The sequence below is a fragment of the Chaetura pelagica genome, unplaced genomic scaffold, assembly GCF_000747805.2.
Source record: "Chaetura pelagica isolate M959 unplaced genomic scaffold, ChaPel_1.0 scaffold40, whole genome shotgun sequence".
In the NCBI taxonomy this organism is placed as follows: domain Eukaryota; kingdom Metazoa; phylum Chordata; class Aves; order Apodiformes; family Apodidae; genus Chaetura; species Chaetura pelagica.
This window is the reverse complement of record NW_009952160.1, coordinates 1,140,704-1,157,079: the sequence shown is the minus strand read 5'-3', so window position 1 is coordinate 1,157,079 and position 16,376 is coordinate 1,140,704. Positions and strand designations below refer to the sequence as shown.

The 16,376-nt window shown below is 37.8% G+C and overlaps 1 protein-coding gene across 1 annotated transcript in view; it reads left to right on the top strand.

Moving 5' to 3' along the window:
* The first annotated feature begins 45 nt into the window (after window positions 1-45).
* SLC27A6 (solute carrier family 27 (fatty acid transporter), member 6) overlaps window positions 46-16,376 on the top strand; it is a 30,594-nt gene continuing 14,263 nt past the window's right edge. The window contains exons 1-3 of the mRNA XM_010007226.1: window positions 46-559; window positions 8,697-8,903; window positions 9,875-10,033. Coding sequence (XP_010005528.1) covers window positions 46-559; window positions 8,697-8,903; window positions 9,875-10,033 — 880 coding nt within the window. The remainder of the gene's footprint in view (window positions 560-8,696; window positions 8,904-9,874; window positions 10,034-16,376) is intronic.

The following is a 16,376-nucleotide window of genomic DNA, read 5'->3' as shown; positions in this document are numbered from 1 at the left end:
GGCTGCTCTCCGCGTCCCGACGCCGTGTGTCGAGCCTGCAGGGAAATGAGTGCTTGGTACGGCCTTTATTCCCTTCTGGTGCTGCCCTCCTGGGTACCGAGCACTGCTGCTGGGGTTGCCTCCTTGCATCTCGTTCAGAAACTCCTTTTCCCCTACTTCTGGGCTGACCTGAGGTACCTGCTGAAGGTGTTGATCTATGGGCTGAGAGTGGAGACGTACCGGCTGCAAGGCAGGATTGTCACCGTCCTGGACAAGTTCGTGAGGCTCTCTGAGAAGCAGCCCCACAAGCCGTTCCTCATCTATGAAGGGAAGGTGCACACCTACCGGGATGTGGACAGGAGGAGCAACAGAATAGCACAGGTCTTCCTACAGCACAGCTCTCTGAAGAAGGGAGACACGGTGGCCTTGCTGATGGGAAACGAGCCAGACTTCATCCACGTGTGGTTTGGACTGGCCAAGCTAGGCTGTGTGGTGGCTTTCCTAAACTTCAATGTCCGCTCCAGATCTCTCCTGCACTGTGTCAACAGTTGTGAGCCCAAGATACTTGTAGTGGGAGCAGGTAGAGTATATGCCTGATTCATACATTCAAAGCTTTTCATGTTACATCTCCACTGTGTATCTGCCTCCAGCTCCTTTATTGAAAACATAATTTTCAAATGTTCACAGAATGAAAGAAATGTAGGGTTAGAAGGAGTTCAAGGAATGGTAAAGCTTAAGCCTCTCAAGCATGGTGTACATGATTTGGGGAAATCTGTTTAAGCTTTCTTTAAAAGTATGAGTTGCATGAAAGTTTTCAACATCAAAAAGTTACTGCTTTGTACTGCAAAGTGCTGTTTCAAGCATTTAATCACTTCAGTAGTGTCTTAATGTCTTAGAAAACATTAAAATTATATATTAAGAATAATTTTCCATTAAATTCATTTTTAAATAGTAGTTTTAAATCTTATTTATGTCACATACTTTCCTCTGTAATATCTCCACATCTTTCTAGTGATCAAAACCTGTGCTCAGACTGTAAACCTCTACTGTGTAGCTGCTCACAGAGGTGCAACAATCTTCCAGGGACTAAAACTGAGAGGATATTTTACAGGTGTAGTGCAGAGGAGGTTGATCTGTAATAAGAAACTTCTGTTGGTGTTGTAGAAGAAATCACTGACATTGAATAAGAGATACGAGTGTGATGTGTAGGTTTCCAGAGTATTACAATTTTATGAAGTGCTTTGAAAGAATGTGATATATTGATGTAGGTATAAGGTGCATTGTATATGCAAACTGGGTTTCAATTATGTGCATGTATAAACTGAAGATAGGTTGAAAACCTAAACTTGCCTCAGCTTTATAATCAAGTGCAAATGAACCTGCAATGGTAAAAGATCACACAGAACCTTGACATTTGGTCAGAATTTCAAAATACTAAATATTAATGTTGTCCTGGCACTATATTATTTCTAGTCTACTTTACCTTATTTCTCTTTCAAAATTTCTTGCCTTTCTCGTCTTATACAGGTTGTGGGGTTTGCATCCATGACACCTAAATGTTGGAATTTCCTTCCATCTGTTCTATGCTGCCGCAAATTTCTGCTTTCAAAAATGTTTTTAAATTTTTCCCTTGCATATGTTTAATCACCAGTGTTGGCATTCTGATTTTATATGGTATGCTGGTTTAAGAATGTTGCATGAACTTGTTCTAGAAGACAGTCCCTGTTCACAAAAGAGTTATGTGCAAACTGGTAATACAATAGTGACATAAGCTGGCATTTTATGCATGGGTTTTATTCTCTGCGTTAAGTTTGTCAGTCCCTTGAGCCTGCAAGGCTCCACAGTATTCTTCTTTGGGTTTTTGAGGCTTTTTAAAATCTGTATCTATGAAAAAAAAGTTGAAGACCTGTTAGGTCCTTGTTTATTGGTCATGTCATATGGAAAAGGAGCCTCTCCAAAGGAGTCAAGGTTTTGCAACTCATGGTTCATGTACCTGTCAGTGACAGTGAAGACTAAGTCCTAGCACTCTTGAAACAAAACCATACATAACTATTGTAGATAATAATTTCCCCCTAGTGTTCACAATTTGCAGGGCAGTATTTAACACTGAGGTTACACAACCAGTGATATAATTTCAGAAGTCTATTATATCATTTTTGTCCAGTGTTAGTGTGTGTTTCAAGGAACCCTTCCTTATCAGGAGGCATGACTGGAACTTTCTTGAGTGTTTTGCACTTGTGGTACTGTTTTCCAGAGGATTGTGCATAGCTGGAGCATAGCTTTTTTTTATTATTTATTTTAACTTTTATTTGTTTGTTTGTTTGTTTTTACACTTAAAAAAAAATCCATGTCTGGTCCAATATCTATCATTGTCATCATAGTCAGACATGATGTTTGGTAACTAAGATTGTTTTCTTAATCTGAGACTAATATGTAATGTTATTGTTTCAGGATAGTGGAAACTCTCATTTTCAAAAATATGTAGACTTTTAACCCTCCACAAGCAAACATAGGCTTGACCTAGGAAACCCATTTCTTGTAACTGTTATAAAACTATATTTTTTATATGTTGGATGACCCTCAATCATGTTTATATACTGCAGCACAACAGAAATAATGGTGTTAAAAACTTGATCATGAACTGTCTGTGCTCATCAAGACCAAAATAGCATTTGAAATCCTGAAATGGCACATTAAAACAGGAACCCATATTCAAATCTACTTAATAGTAATGATTCATTTGTCCTGGAGGAAGATATTTGTTTCTGCTGATATCTGGAACAGTTCCCACAGATAATACTTTATTGCTAAATCTTCCCTGCTCAAAATGGTGGTGTAGACTTCCTCTGCATGAGTTGATTGCATCTTGCAGCTTCATTTGGCACATCTTGTCATTTTTCAAAAAAAAGTTGGTGTTGTTTGTTGTTTGGTTTTGTTTTTTGGTTTTTTTTTTGGCAAATGTGATACCTACCCAAAAAGGCTAAGTACTATTTATTGCTGCAGTTTCTTGTTGTTCAGCCTTTCATGCTGTGTCTTGCAAGATCACTTTCATTTGTGAAATTTCTGCTCTTCAGTTTTGTTTTGAGCCTACATATTTTCTGAGGTTGTGGTTTGGTAACCTGGTCCAATTAGTATAATATTGTCTTCCCTTTAGCACTTGCAGTCAGACTTTCTTCTAGTCGGACAATTTTCTGATATTTAAATCACTTTTTCTAACTTTAGAGTCTTCCAACTTAAGTTCTGAGGGTTTGATTTTGACTTAGGTATTTGATAAATGCTCTAAAATCCAATGTTTTAATCTTAAGTCTCAGATAAGTTATAAATACTTCAAACTTTCTCCCTCCTTTCAATTCTTTTATGAAATGGGTATGTCTACAAGGCTGATTTTTTTCTATGACAGCAACGTTCTTTTAATTAATTTAGCAGGATCTACTAACTTTTTATTTTTTCTTTTTTTCCCCTTTTCATCCAACTGCAGGCTTTGAGGCAAATGTAGGTTCTCTGATTTGTCCATATTTAGACTTTGTATTCCTTCCCACTATTTTCAGTTGCCTTTTTGGCATAGAGGGCATTTTTGCTTTAACTACTTTAACTTCTCTGCCTTGTTCTCAGATCATTTAGATCTTGCTTTAATTTGTTACACAATGTGCTCGCTCTTCCATTCCCAGAAACCCTGTCTGTTACCACTCCTATTCTGGGGAATGCTTGTTGAAAGAGATTAAAAACTTGGAGTTCAAAACTGCATTTTTAGTAAAACAGTAGATAATTTACATATAAGTAAATGAGGAGCCTGTAAAAGATAAAAAGAAGCAATATACTTTCTCTATCAGACTGCCAGTATTAACTTATTCTAACAGCAGTTTGGCCTGTTTAAAAGTCATTAATCCTTAGTACTTTTGTTACCATATTATGCCACCCATTTTGTTTAAAAAATACTGGTTAAACAGAGGAGGAAGTAATTGCTTAAAATGAAGACACTTTTTAAGGCTACATTTATATTCATTGGAGTCTTGCTTGATCAAAGGGTTACATTTTATCTTTTGAACTGACTTGTAATTTCTGTTATTATTGCTTAGTGACTATAAGTGCTGAGTGTAAGGAAATACTTAGGGGATCAAGTACAAGTAATAATTATCTTCTGAGGCCAGACAGTGTGGGAAAGTTTGGATTTGCCGTAGGTTACTGAAAATACCAACCAGGGAACACATCAAAATTATATAAAGACCATTTCATACAGTTCTCCATCTGAGTAACTCTCTGTTCGGTACAAGTTGATCTCATAATATGATGTGTTCTTTTCATCTGTGTAAAACTGTGCCCTTGCCAACAGGATGCATGGTTTCTTTGCTGGAAAATAACATAAAAAAAAACTTTTGTGCAACTTGAAGTCTAGAAAAGTAGTTCAAAACCAAAGCAAATTTCCTTGCTTTCTTAAAAGATGTAATCAGGTTGTATATGAATGTAAATTTAATTCAACAGTTTCACAAACTTTTTGTTGAATAATGAAATGCTTAAAAGTAAAAGGGGAAAAAAGCAAAATCAGTGAATAAAGTGTATTCATCTTGATCCATTACAGATGTTTTTCTTCCCTGTGGAAGCCAAATAGTTAGCAAATGGTGATATTCATATACAGACTATGTAAACAATGCACACAGAACTGACTACATTGCCAAATTTAAATAAGCGGTGATTTCTTCCAAAACAAGTAAACCAAAACCTGAATATACTTCCATAGTTTAAAAAACAAACAGATACTTGAGAGAAATTACATGCTTAAATAGCTGATTTTCTTTACTGTAATTGCTTTCCTACACAATAAAGTACATGTACCATGTACCTCTAGAAATAATCAAACTATAGTTCCTCCAAAAAGGTGTTTGTTGGTTTTTTTTTCTTCCTGACACATGGACAAGATGATATGTAAAGACCAATGAGCCCTACTCAACATCTGGCACAGATGTTCATGGAATGAAACAGTAGTTGACTGTCATCAGAATTATTATTTGGAAGTATGTTAGTACAATTGAGAGTTATCTTCAAACACCCCATGCTCTTGTGTGTTTCAGAAGTAATTTTCAGTTTGTGGCACTTTGAATACAGCTGTTTTAAATTACCTTTTATATTCAGGAAATAACTTGCTGTTTCTGCTGTTCTCTACTAGCTAACTAGACATTTCAAGATAATGTGTAATTACAAGCTCTTTACATATTGTTCCAAGTACTAGAAACCTGAGCACAGTATTATCAGTTCATAGTTCAGTAGAAGTAAAAAAAACAAACAAGCAAGCCTCTGTGCAAAAACAAAAAATGCAGGTTTTATGAGTGAGTATTGAAAGAACAAATACTGTGTATGTTTAATTTGAAGGATGATCTTAAATAGAGTAATATTTCAGTCTACTAAAAGGGACATAAGCCATCCTGTCATTCTTGAATCTTAAAGGATTGGATAGAGTTAAAATTAATAGTTGCCATCTTGCTTCCTTTGAAGGAAAGGAAACAAAAGATGGAAAAACAAAAAGGTGAGTCCTCTTCTTTTGGACACATCTGCATTTCCTATTACTGAAATACACAAAGAACTTGGTGCACATCTTACCTAGAAATTCTGAATACTAAAATACTATAAATATTTGTGAAATTTCATGCAGTCTTAAATAAGAATGTCTTCTATAGAGAAGCTAAGAGTTTGTAGGTAGTACAGCTTTGTCTTCATCACTTTCAAATTTGTAAAAAGGAGAACAGTTTAGGGAAATGTGAGAAAGAATGAATTTATCTATGGAAAATGAGGAGACACTGCAATGATTCCTTTGGTGTCTGTGGTCATTGAAAAGAGTGATACTCACTGAGGTGTTTGGTTGTTTTTAGGGGTTTTTTTGCCAGGCCTTTTGCAAGAGAATAGTTTCTAGTTAAACAATAAGGGAAATTGAATGTAGAATGACACTTCAGTTACATAGGATAATTTTATGTGGTAGTTTTTATTGGGTGGCTTTGCTCAGTATTTGTACATTACATTTTCTAACCAGAAAGGACACTACATAGGATGGACAGCTGAATCTGGCTTAGGTGATTACTGAAATCTGGAGGACCCAAGAAATTCTTAACATTCTGTAACAATGTACAATGCTTAAGATCTTTGCTGGTACTGTAGTTGGATCCAGTGCCCCAATAAAGACCGATATATACCTTTATCCTTTTTGAGAACAGAAATGGAACTCAAACCACTTCTAATACTGTGTTTGTTTTGCTTGATTCTCAGCCTAACTTGTACCTACAGAAACAATCCCTAGTATATTTAGGAGACATACATGTATAGTTATGTATAGTAGGAAATCAGAATTAGATGACAGTAAGTATATCGGTATTCTGTCACATTTGGTTTGTTACTAGATGTTTTTCATTAGAAATAATACTGTTATGTTTTTATATTTATTACATGAAAAAAATACCCTAATTTTATTATATGATAGTGAAAGATAATTCATATGCCAATGAACCCTGAATTTTAGTGCATTAAGTTTCCTGCAGTTAACACTATCATTCTTAACATTTTTTATTCTTATTTTTTCATTCTATTGCTATGTGCAGTGGAAGGGGACTGTACTCTAATGATTCAAACAGAAGGCTATCAAAAGAAGCATGGCCTTCAGGGCCAGGGAGGTGATTCTGCCCCTCTACTCTGCTCTGGTGAGGTTCCACCTGGAATACTGTGTACAGCTCTGGTGCCCTCAGCACAAGAAAGATACAGACCTGTTGGAGAGGGTCCAGAGAAGGGCCACCAAGATGATCAAAGGCCTGGAGCAGCTCTGCTATGAAGACAGGCTGAGAAAGTTGTTCAGCCTGGAGAAGAGAAGGCTCTAGGGAGACCTTATAGCACCTTCCAGTACTTGGAAGGGCCTACAGGAAAGCTGGGGAGGGGCTTTTCATCAGAGAAGATAGTGATAGGACAAGGGGTAATGGTTTTAAACTGAGAGAGGGGAGATTCAGGTTAGATATTAGGAAGACATTCTTCACTGTAAGGGTGGTGAGGAACTGGGAAGGGTTCCCCCAGGAGATTGTTGATGTCCCATCCCTGGAGGTTTTTAAGACCAAGTTGAATGAGGTTTTGTGCAACCTGGTCTAGTGGTAGGGGTCCCTGCTCATGGCAGGGGGGGTGTAACTGATGATCTTTAAGGTGTCTTCCAACCTTAATGATTCTGTGATTCTATGAGTCTATCTATCTTTTGGATTTTCATCAGTATTTGGGTGATTCCTTTGTGAAGTTATTCTGCAGTGAAGGAAGGTTAGAACACAGAGAATTCAATGCCATACTCCACCAGATCTATTAGCTGCATGTCCATAAAATTTATAAAACTTGTACTCTATAGGCTTTAGGTTTTTGAAATGTATGTTTAGTTGGCAAGAGTGGGCTATACCTCAGTTATAGTAATAGAGATTAATACAGCATTCATTTAAGTATATATGGCAGTCTGTAATTACAGAAGTAGTTTTCTGAAAGATAAAAAATCTTCAGTTATTTTGGCAGAAAAATTATGCAAGATGGTTCTTTTAATGGTATCCATATTTAATATCTGTGAAATGTGCTGGTTCTGTCAATGCCTCATTATGAGATTCATGGTGCATCATGGCAACTTTCTTTGTTTCTTCATCTGTAAAAACTGAGGTAGTAACATTAACTTATACCCACGGGAATATTTGCAAGATTAATTACATAGGCTCAGATCCAGCAAAGCACTTAAGTGTAAATGGGTCTTCAAGTGCATGAATAATTCTATTGAAAGCAATATCATTCCTATGTCTGAGAACTTTATTCAATGAATAGTTTAATGCCTGTGCAGTGTTCTGAGAAACTGACAGATAGTAAAAATGCTTAGAAAGATAAATGTAAATACCAAATGTATTACCTAAGGATTGGTCTCTCTTTGTATTTGTTCTTTTTGTTTAGTGTGGGAGTCTCTCACATGGTTTATTTCCTGATATGCTGCTGGTTTTATTTTGTGAGTTGTTATTTATATCCAGGTAAAATCCAATAGTAGGAATAGCTTTCAGTGAATGAACATGAGGGTGTAAGAAAACCAAAAAAAGTCTGATGTACCTAAAATCAGAATTGTTAAAGTGTCTAATACACTCAAAGAATTACCTAGCCACATGGTTCTTTGGGAATGTCTGAATAAACTATGAGCCTGTATCATGTTTCTATTCTGTGAAATTTGGTTGTCAACATACAGGATGCAGTTTTTTATTTGTGTTTCTTTTAAACTCTGTGCTTTTTAAAAAATACTGCTTGATTGCTGTGGAGGGTATCCAGAGAAGCGTGCACTGTAATTACCACCTATGTATATATTTGCCTTGCATCTTTAACTGATTTCTTCATGATTTGTTTGAAGTTGAAGCTGAACTACACTTCATTCTGGTTTTAGTACTGACTAAGGGTTTTCTAAATTGAAGTGCGAAACAGGAGCCTTGTAGTCAACGTTCAGCGTTTTGCCTTGAGTGCTAGTTGACAGTCAGACCCTGTGGGGTCAGCAGTATTTTTACCACATTATATCCTGTTTTCAGTGAATTTGTATTCTAGTTCGTAATTATTTTATTGAATGCATTTATGTCCATTGAGGTCACTTTTATTCCTCTTTCTATTATAAAAAGCAAAACTTTGAGGGGAAAAAAATGATTCACTAGTTTTGTGAAGATATAATGTAACATTATTTTATGTTAATTTTTAAGATTTGCTTGGAACACTGGAAGAAATTCTTCCTGACCTCCAAAAAGATGTTAGTGTTTGGATAATGACCAAAGACTCTACTTTACCAAGTGTGCATACCCTTTTAGATAAAATAGAGGCTGCATCTGAGGACCCTGTTCCAACTAGTCAACGCTCTGCCAACAACCTGAAGTCATCCGTTTTATATATATTTACTTCAGGAACAACAGGTACAAGTCTGCCAAAGAGTCTGTATTTGCATTCAGACTTCATGTGGAAACCTGATTTTCCACAACTGTAATCTTATGGTTCATCTTTTCATAGTAGAATATTATAGTTTTTGCATAGAAGCATTATGGTAGGAAGTAAGCATGTCTATTTTCAGTGACTGTTTATCTTCAGTGGTTTATAGGCTTCTCTTCTTGTTGTTTTGTTTGTTTGTTTGTTTGCTTGGTTTTTTTGCTTTTGTTTTTTAAATATTTTTTTTGCTGCATTTTGCAAATATTATGAGAAGCTTTACCTCTTATTAGTTCACTAAGGTGTTCATAAAACATTTTGCTTTTTCAGTGGGTTTACAATGATAAATATTATTTTCTGATCACATACCACTGCCCAGCTAATATAGGTAACATTATACAAAGAACAATAAAAAACAATCTTAAAACAAGCAAGTTGATACTTGTTTTTTCTTCATTAAGTCATGTTCTATGCAGGTCAGTGCACAGAAAGAAAATAGGATTAAGTTACTATAGCCTTTTAGTTTAGAAACAGATGGCTGAATTTATTAGCGGTGCTCCGGCAGCTAAGAAGCTAAGACTTAAAAAAAACCCTAATCACTTGCATGAGAAGTGGCATGATGTTGTTAAGATAAACAAATTGGAATTCTTCTGCAGCTGAATAAAACAGTTTTAGTCACAAGAAGATTTTAAAATGAAGTTGCATTTATGGGTTTGTTCCCTCACACAAATTAGTATTAATTTGTTTGCTTCAGGTTCTAGGGAACAGTTATGAAATAAAAATGTCAGTCTAGAATAGAAATTTAGGAAGGTATAATTATTGTCAAGAGGTCAAATATGTTTGTAACACTACTAACATAAATACAGATGGGCTTGCCAGTCATAAGTAAGGAGTTCTAGCCAAAAATGTAGAATTGTCCAGGTAGGAGGATTTTGTTTGTAATGATTTTGTGTTCTCATTACAGGTCTTCCAAAGGCTGCAATCATCAGTCACATGCAGGTTCTTAAAGGAGCTGCTGGACTGTGGGCTTTTGGTGCTACTGCAGAAGACATAATTTATATTACTCTGCCTCTTTATCACAGTGCAGCGTCTCTTCTTGGCATCGGTGGATGCATTGAATTGGGTAAGGCTCATTATATTTGACTGTGTTGTTAATAGAAAATTAATTATTATAAAAATATATAAAACACACTTAAGTTCACTCATTAGGGGAACTAATGTTTTTTTGGAATAGCTCTATGTTTCTGTATTAGTTAGAGTCATTAGTGTCACAAATGTTTTTACTTTCTTTTATCATAGAATTGTATAATGCCAGCTTTGAAGGGACCTCAAGGATCATCTGGTCCAAGCTTTCTAGGTACTCCTACACTACATATGAGGTGTCTCAGCACCCTGTCAAGCTGAGATTTAAAACTGTCCAATGTGGGGGAATCTGCTGCTTCCCCTGGGAGACTATTCCAAAGGTTGATTGTCGTCATGGTGAAAAATTTGCTTCTTGTATCCAACTGGAATCTCCCCAGGAGCAACTTGTGCCCATTACCCCTTCTCTTTTCCATGTGACTCCTTGTAAATATAATATTTTGACAGTGTATGAAGTGCATTAGTATATGTAGAGACTAAGCATTATATGGTGGAATACAGTAACAGAATAGTTTTGCACTGCCAAGTCTACCATTAAACCATGTCCCTAGTCATATCTGCAAGTCTTTTAAATACCTCCAGCAATGGGGACTCAGCCCCTTCCCTGGGCATCCTGTTCCAGTGCCTGTCAACCCTTTCAGTAAAGAAATGAATTGACATGGTCAAAAGTCACAAAATCACAACTACCTCTCTTAACAAAATTACCATTGTTCTGAAACAAATTTGAATTTCTGCAACTCAAGTTGAAAGGTATAGAGGTTAATACAGCCAGTACACAAAATAATATATCAGCAATCCTCAGGGATAGTTTAGCTCCCCATAGACACTCTCTGAATGCCAGTTGCAGTTCACCAGTTCAAGTTATTTCTGGAGATCTTCAGATTTAAGTCCTTAGAACACGTTGAAGTCACCTGTTCTTCTAGAGATACCTTCTTCATTCCAGTGTAGTGGATCCAGGAGTTGGCTCCTTCCGTCTTCACTAGCACTAGGAAGAGTGGTTTTTTTTTTATGGCTCAAGTTTGGATGCATACCAGCTCACCAGGCTGGAAGTTGGGGGCTTCCCATTGGGCATCCAAAGGGAGTGGGGCTTGCAGGGTTAGATACCACTCCCTTGCTCAGGGTGAGGTCCTAATTCTCATCAATGTGATATGTAAAACCTCAATGCACTTCAAGTGGGTTTCCCGATAGAATTTTTGAAGTTGTCTTTTTAAAGTAATCCTTTGATTCATCTTTTCAACCTTCCTACTTGACTGTGGCCTCCAGGAAGTAAGCAAGTCCCATTTACATTGGAGAAACTTTGACACTCACTGGGCTACTTCTGCAATAAAAAGAGGCCAATTTTCAGAGGATAAACCTTCAGGGATTCCAGAGCTAGGCACTATTTCTTTCAATAGCATTTCAACAAATTTCCCAGCCTGATTATTGTGGCAAGGGAAAGCTTCAGGGCACCAAGAAAAGGTATCTACCAAAACAAGTAGATACATATCCTGCATCTTGGTAACTCAGAGAAATCTATTTGCTGGTATTTCCCTGGGGCTATTCCGCTTTTTACTTTGCCTGCTGATGGCTCCCTTTGGATCTTAGGGTTATTTGCACAACATGTCCAGCATCTCCTCACTCTTAGGCGCTTGGTTGCATTTTTTGCCCTGTAGCATATCTCGTAGTGCTGCTTATCATGGCATCAGTGTCATGAGTGTGATTTGAATTTCTTCATTTGAGTTTCTTCTTTGAGTTTCTTCATGTAACTTCTTAAGGAGGACTTCCATCATTTTGGCCACAGTAAGAATTTGCTGGTTCAGAGATAGCCACCCTCCTTCGGTATCTTTGGAACATTTCAGCTTCTCTGCCAGTCAGTCCTCCCTCTCCAAATACTGGGGAGGTTTCATGTTAATTTTTCTGCCAGATGTTAGGGCTCCAATTGCCTGTTTGTGCAAAGCAGCTCATTTTGCAGCCAAGCCAACCCTTCTGTTTCCTTGTCACAATTCTAAGTCCTTAGCCAATGCCTCACCAAATAGGGTAAAGCTGTTTTTAAATCACTGAGGGAAACCAGTCCTACAAAACTCCATCTTTCTTTCGATAGTAGGGCTTTTCTATTCAAAAGTAAAAATTGTCTGGCTCTTCTCAGCCACTGGAATACAAGAAAAAACATTCATCAAGTCCAGTGCAGTGAAAGAAGCATTTGTGTCAGGTACCAAGACCAGCAAGGTGTAAGGGTTTGATATGGTGAGATGTACATCCTTAGGTGGTTTATTATTCTCAAATCCTGCACTAGTTGATACATTTTGAGAACAAGATTTCTGTACAGGCAGGATTGGCATATTCAACTCAGATTGGAATTCTTTAGGCAGTTCATATTTTACAAAATACTTATCAAGGGCTCCAGTCCTTTACATGCATCCAATCTAATAAGATGTTGATTTACCCTTTCCAGTTCTACTCCTAGTTTCAGTTCTGGTTTAATCAGGGTTACATTCTTCCATTTATCTAGTTCCTTTGAAGCCTACACCACAGGAATTACCACATCAAGGATGTCATTTTCCAAAGTTTTACCCATTCCTAGGCAAATTTGTGTTTTCCATCTCATTTCATGAGATGTGAAGCTGTACAGAGTTCCCACAGAAGGTTACTTGTACATCAAATTTACATAATAGATCTTGTCCTGGTAATTGAAGGGGGAATTCTGTATGTATATGGAAACCCATGAGTTAGTTTAGTACCTGTAATTGTACACTCCATGCACTTTTAAAAAGGCTTTAAACTTGATGTTTCCCATTGTCCCAAGAATAGGTATAGTTACTTTCATTATTTGCCCTTTGAAACTAGTGACTATTGAATGAGTGACTCCACTGTCAATTAAAAATCCACAATTTTGTTCTCCAAATTAACTGGAACAGGTCTCTGGGGAGATCCTGTAGTTTCCCCCTGGTCCTCTTTGTTCATTGCCTGTATCCTCTAAGACAGGTTAGCATGTCCCACATGATCTTGTTCCTCTGCTCCTTTCAATTCAGGCATTTTTCCAATGTCTGACCTGTTTACAGACTGCACATTGATCTGACCCCAAAGGGATTTGATTTTGTAGGCATTTTACCTGTGTCATCCTGCCTTGTCTTCCTCTGCCTCTTCCTCTAATATAATTTTCATGTATTGCTGCAGTCAGCAAAGACATTTGCAATTTCATCCTCTTCTGTTTATCTGTCTTCTCTCTTCCACCTCAATTATATACTGTTTCTATGAACTACAAAGTGGACGTTCCTCCAACCACATTTACTTTCTGTAACTTTCTTCTTATGTCCGGAGCCAACTGTCCAAGAAGAAACATATTAAACATCCTCTGATTTACTTCATCATCTTGATTAAAATCCATCAATTTTCTAGCTACTTTACACAGCCTCATAAAAGGCAGTTGGTTTTTCTCTTGGCTGCCTTTTGTCATGAAGTTTAAATACATTCTTAGTTTTAGGCACTCCACATTGGACCCCATGTAATATAACTTGCTAGTACTGTTTAATAGAGCTCTCTTTCCCCAGGCATTGAGATTACATTCTAGGCCCTGTTTGGTAGCAGAAAATTCTCACATTCCACCCCTTGCTTTTGCTAACCACCTATAGAAGAACTATAATTAAAATCCATATTCTTCTCACTCCAAATTTAAGATAGTACCACAATACTGAATGAAAATGGACAATTTACACACAATCCACCCCTCATCCCTTCACCACAGTTGTAACAACTGAAAATCCCTATGATCATTCCCTTCTGTAACATAGTTCAGTCCTTGTTTTGCCCATTACCTCTCCCGGTTATTGTTACCTCTCCTTGTTTCAATTTCCTCATGCCCCATGTTTCTTCTTGATATTAGGGTTCTTATACAGAGTTTAAAAAGCATCAACATAAGGTACTTGATCCCATTTTCAAGTGGTGACAAAAAACCATCAATAATATTTAACTGCAAAGACCTGTTGTAGTGTGTGTAAGACCCATATTCTGGCCAAATTTCATCATCTTCTAGTTTATATCGTTGCCACTATTGATTAAAGTACAGGTAAGTTCCAAGTTCCCTAAAAGCACATTTTGCCAGTCTTTTGGAGGACTAGAAGTTTTAGGGCCTGATTGGGTATTATTATTTGTCTGCCAATCATTTTTATTTTCTGCATTAGAATTCTGCCCTTTTTTCCCCCTCTGCTGTATTTTTTACTTTTCTTGGCAGAAGGAGGGTCATTTAGTTTTCCGAGTTATTGGATCTTTCCCTTGATCTCTCTCTTGAATTAGACCTTCTTGAATTGGACCTTCTAGGCCATTTCTCTACCAGTGTTTTTAGAAGACTGTAGGAATAATTCTGAGTCAAAAGCTCAGATGGGATGCCTATACACTTGGCTTCCTCCTTAAACTTTGCGTATGGCCCCGTGTCACTTCATGACTAAGCACATCAATTATCAGGGTATTGGCTTCTACATGTGCTGTTTGGCTTTCTGTTCCATTTACCTCTGCCCTCGGCTGTCCAGTCACCCCATGATTTCCATTATTGCTGAGGAGGATCTCAGGGTTGCCCTGCAGCCACGTCAGCATAGGAAAGCCCTCTGTTGTTTACAGGAGGTTGAAGAGTTTTGACAGAGGTGGTTCTATGATTCATTCTGGGACACTCAGAATCTGTTATTGCATATTTAAGCCCTTATTCAATTAATTCTGCGGCCAGATCAGCCCAAGTGTAATTTCTAATCAAAGCATTCACAATTCTTTCTTTATGGTGAATGGCCAGATCCTTTGATGTTCCAGGCAGCCCTCTTATTAGAGCATCCATTCTCTCCAGATCCACTACCAGCATTAGAGGACTGTCCTGGTGGGGAATTAGTACATGATCAGAAATCATTTGTATTACACTGGCCTTGTGGACATTTTCTGGGAGACATCTCCACTCAATGTAGTGGGTTCTCCCCTTAAACCAGGGTCAGCAAAACCAGCATTATAGGAAGCTCTTTGTGTAAGAGACCAGGGACCAGCGTAATTGCCCATGGTAAGAATAGTTCCTGGTCCCCAATACCCTGATGCCTCTAGCTCAGAAAGCTGAATGCTGTCACCTTCAGTAGCAGACACCCTAATGACAAATTTAGTGTCTTTCTTGGCAACTTGCTGTATTGTTGTTTTAATTGTGACTATTCCAATGGGGTATATGGAGTTATTTTATGCGCTTTGCTTCTCTGCTGGGTACCAGGTTTGTAAATGTAATCAGCACAATGTACGGGGCATAACTGTTCATGCTCCACCCTCCCCTCCTCCTCATCCTTGTTAAGAAGATGATTGGGATGAAGTGCCTTCCATACCTGCAGAGAGCTGGTTGAATTTCTCTTCCAGGTTGTTAATTTTTTTAGTAATTGTTAAGTGACTGTAACTAACTCACTCAGCTGCTGTGCCCTCTGGCTTGCTATCAGCTGGAGAGGGGAGAGGGGGCTTTCTGCTCTGATCACTGCCACTTTGATTTTGAAATGGAAGGGCAGAGGAATTCCATGTTGGGATGAAGACGCACATGTTTCTTAACTGATCGCTCGGGGGAGGGAACCTGCTTCGAGCTTCTGGGCTTGCATTTTTTTGTTGTGTTAAGGGTAGTCCTGGAATTCATCATCTGGGCTACTGGAATCTGAAGAATTTGAGGAGTCCAAGGAAGCCTCAATTTCCTCCTCCCTTAAAGGAGGAGTGTCTTTCTGTTCTAACTGCTTTCAAAACTTTTCATTCTCTTGCTGCAGCCTTTCCTTATCTCACCACACAACAGTGGCCAGAGTGAAGAAACTGCAGGTGTGAAATAAATCAATTCCAGAATTTTTAATTTGACTATTAAACTCTTTAGACAAAAAGGTACCACTTTCTAGAACCATGAGGTCTTCTATCATGCGATCGAGGTCTCCCCTCATGTATCGTAAACCGACATATAATGCTGGAATGTTGGTTGGTGGTTGGAATGTGCTTAAGTTTTTCAAGGTGTTCCCAGAAGGGGCTCACAAACGTACATTTGTGCAGGTCCTTCTCAAACTGAGAGGATGATAAAGATGGCCTTTCCTGAACCTTGGTATTTTCTGCACAAGTGGCACTTTCTGCATAAGTGGTATTTTCTTTATGAGTGGCATCTTCTGCATGAGCAGCTTCAGTGTTGGTGCTTGTTTTGACACCAATTGTTCAGATTTGTAATTTTTTTTTCATATTATTAATTTAGCAATTTGGCAATTGATAGTGTGGTGTGACAGGCTGTAAAACACCTCAATGTCCCACTTCTGACACCAAAATGTTGCGAGCTGAAGCTACAGAGGCTACTGGCTGTCAGGATGTTTCTGTGACCT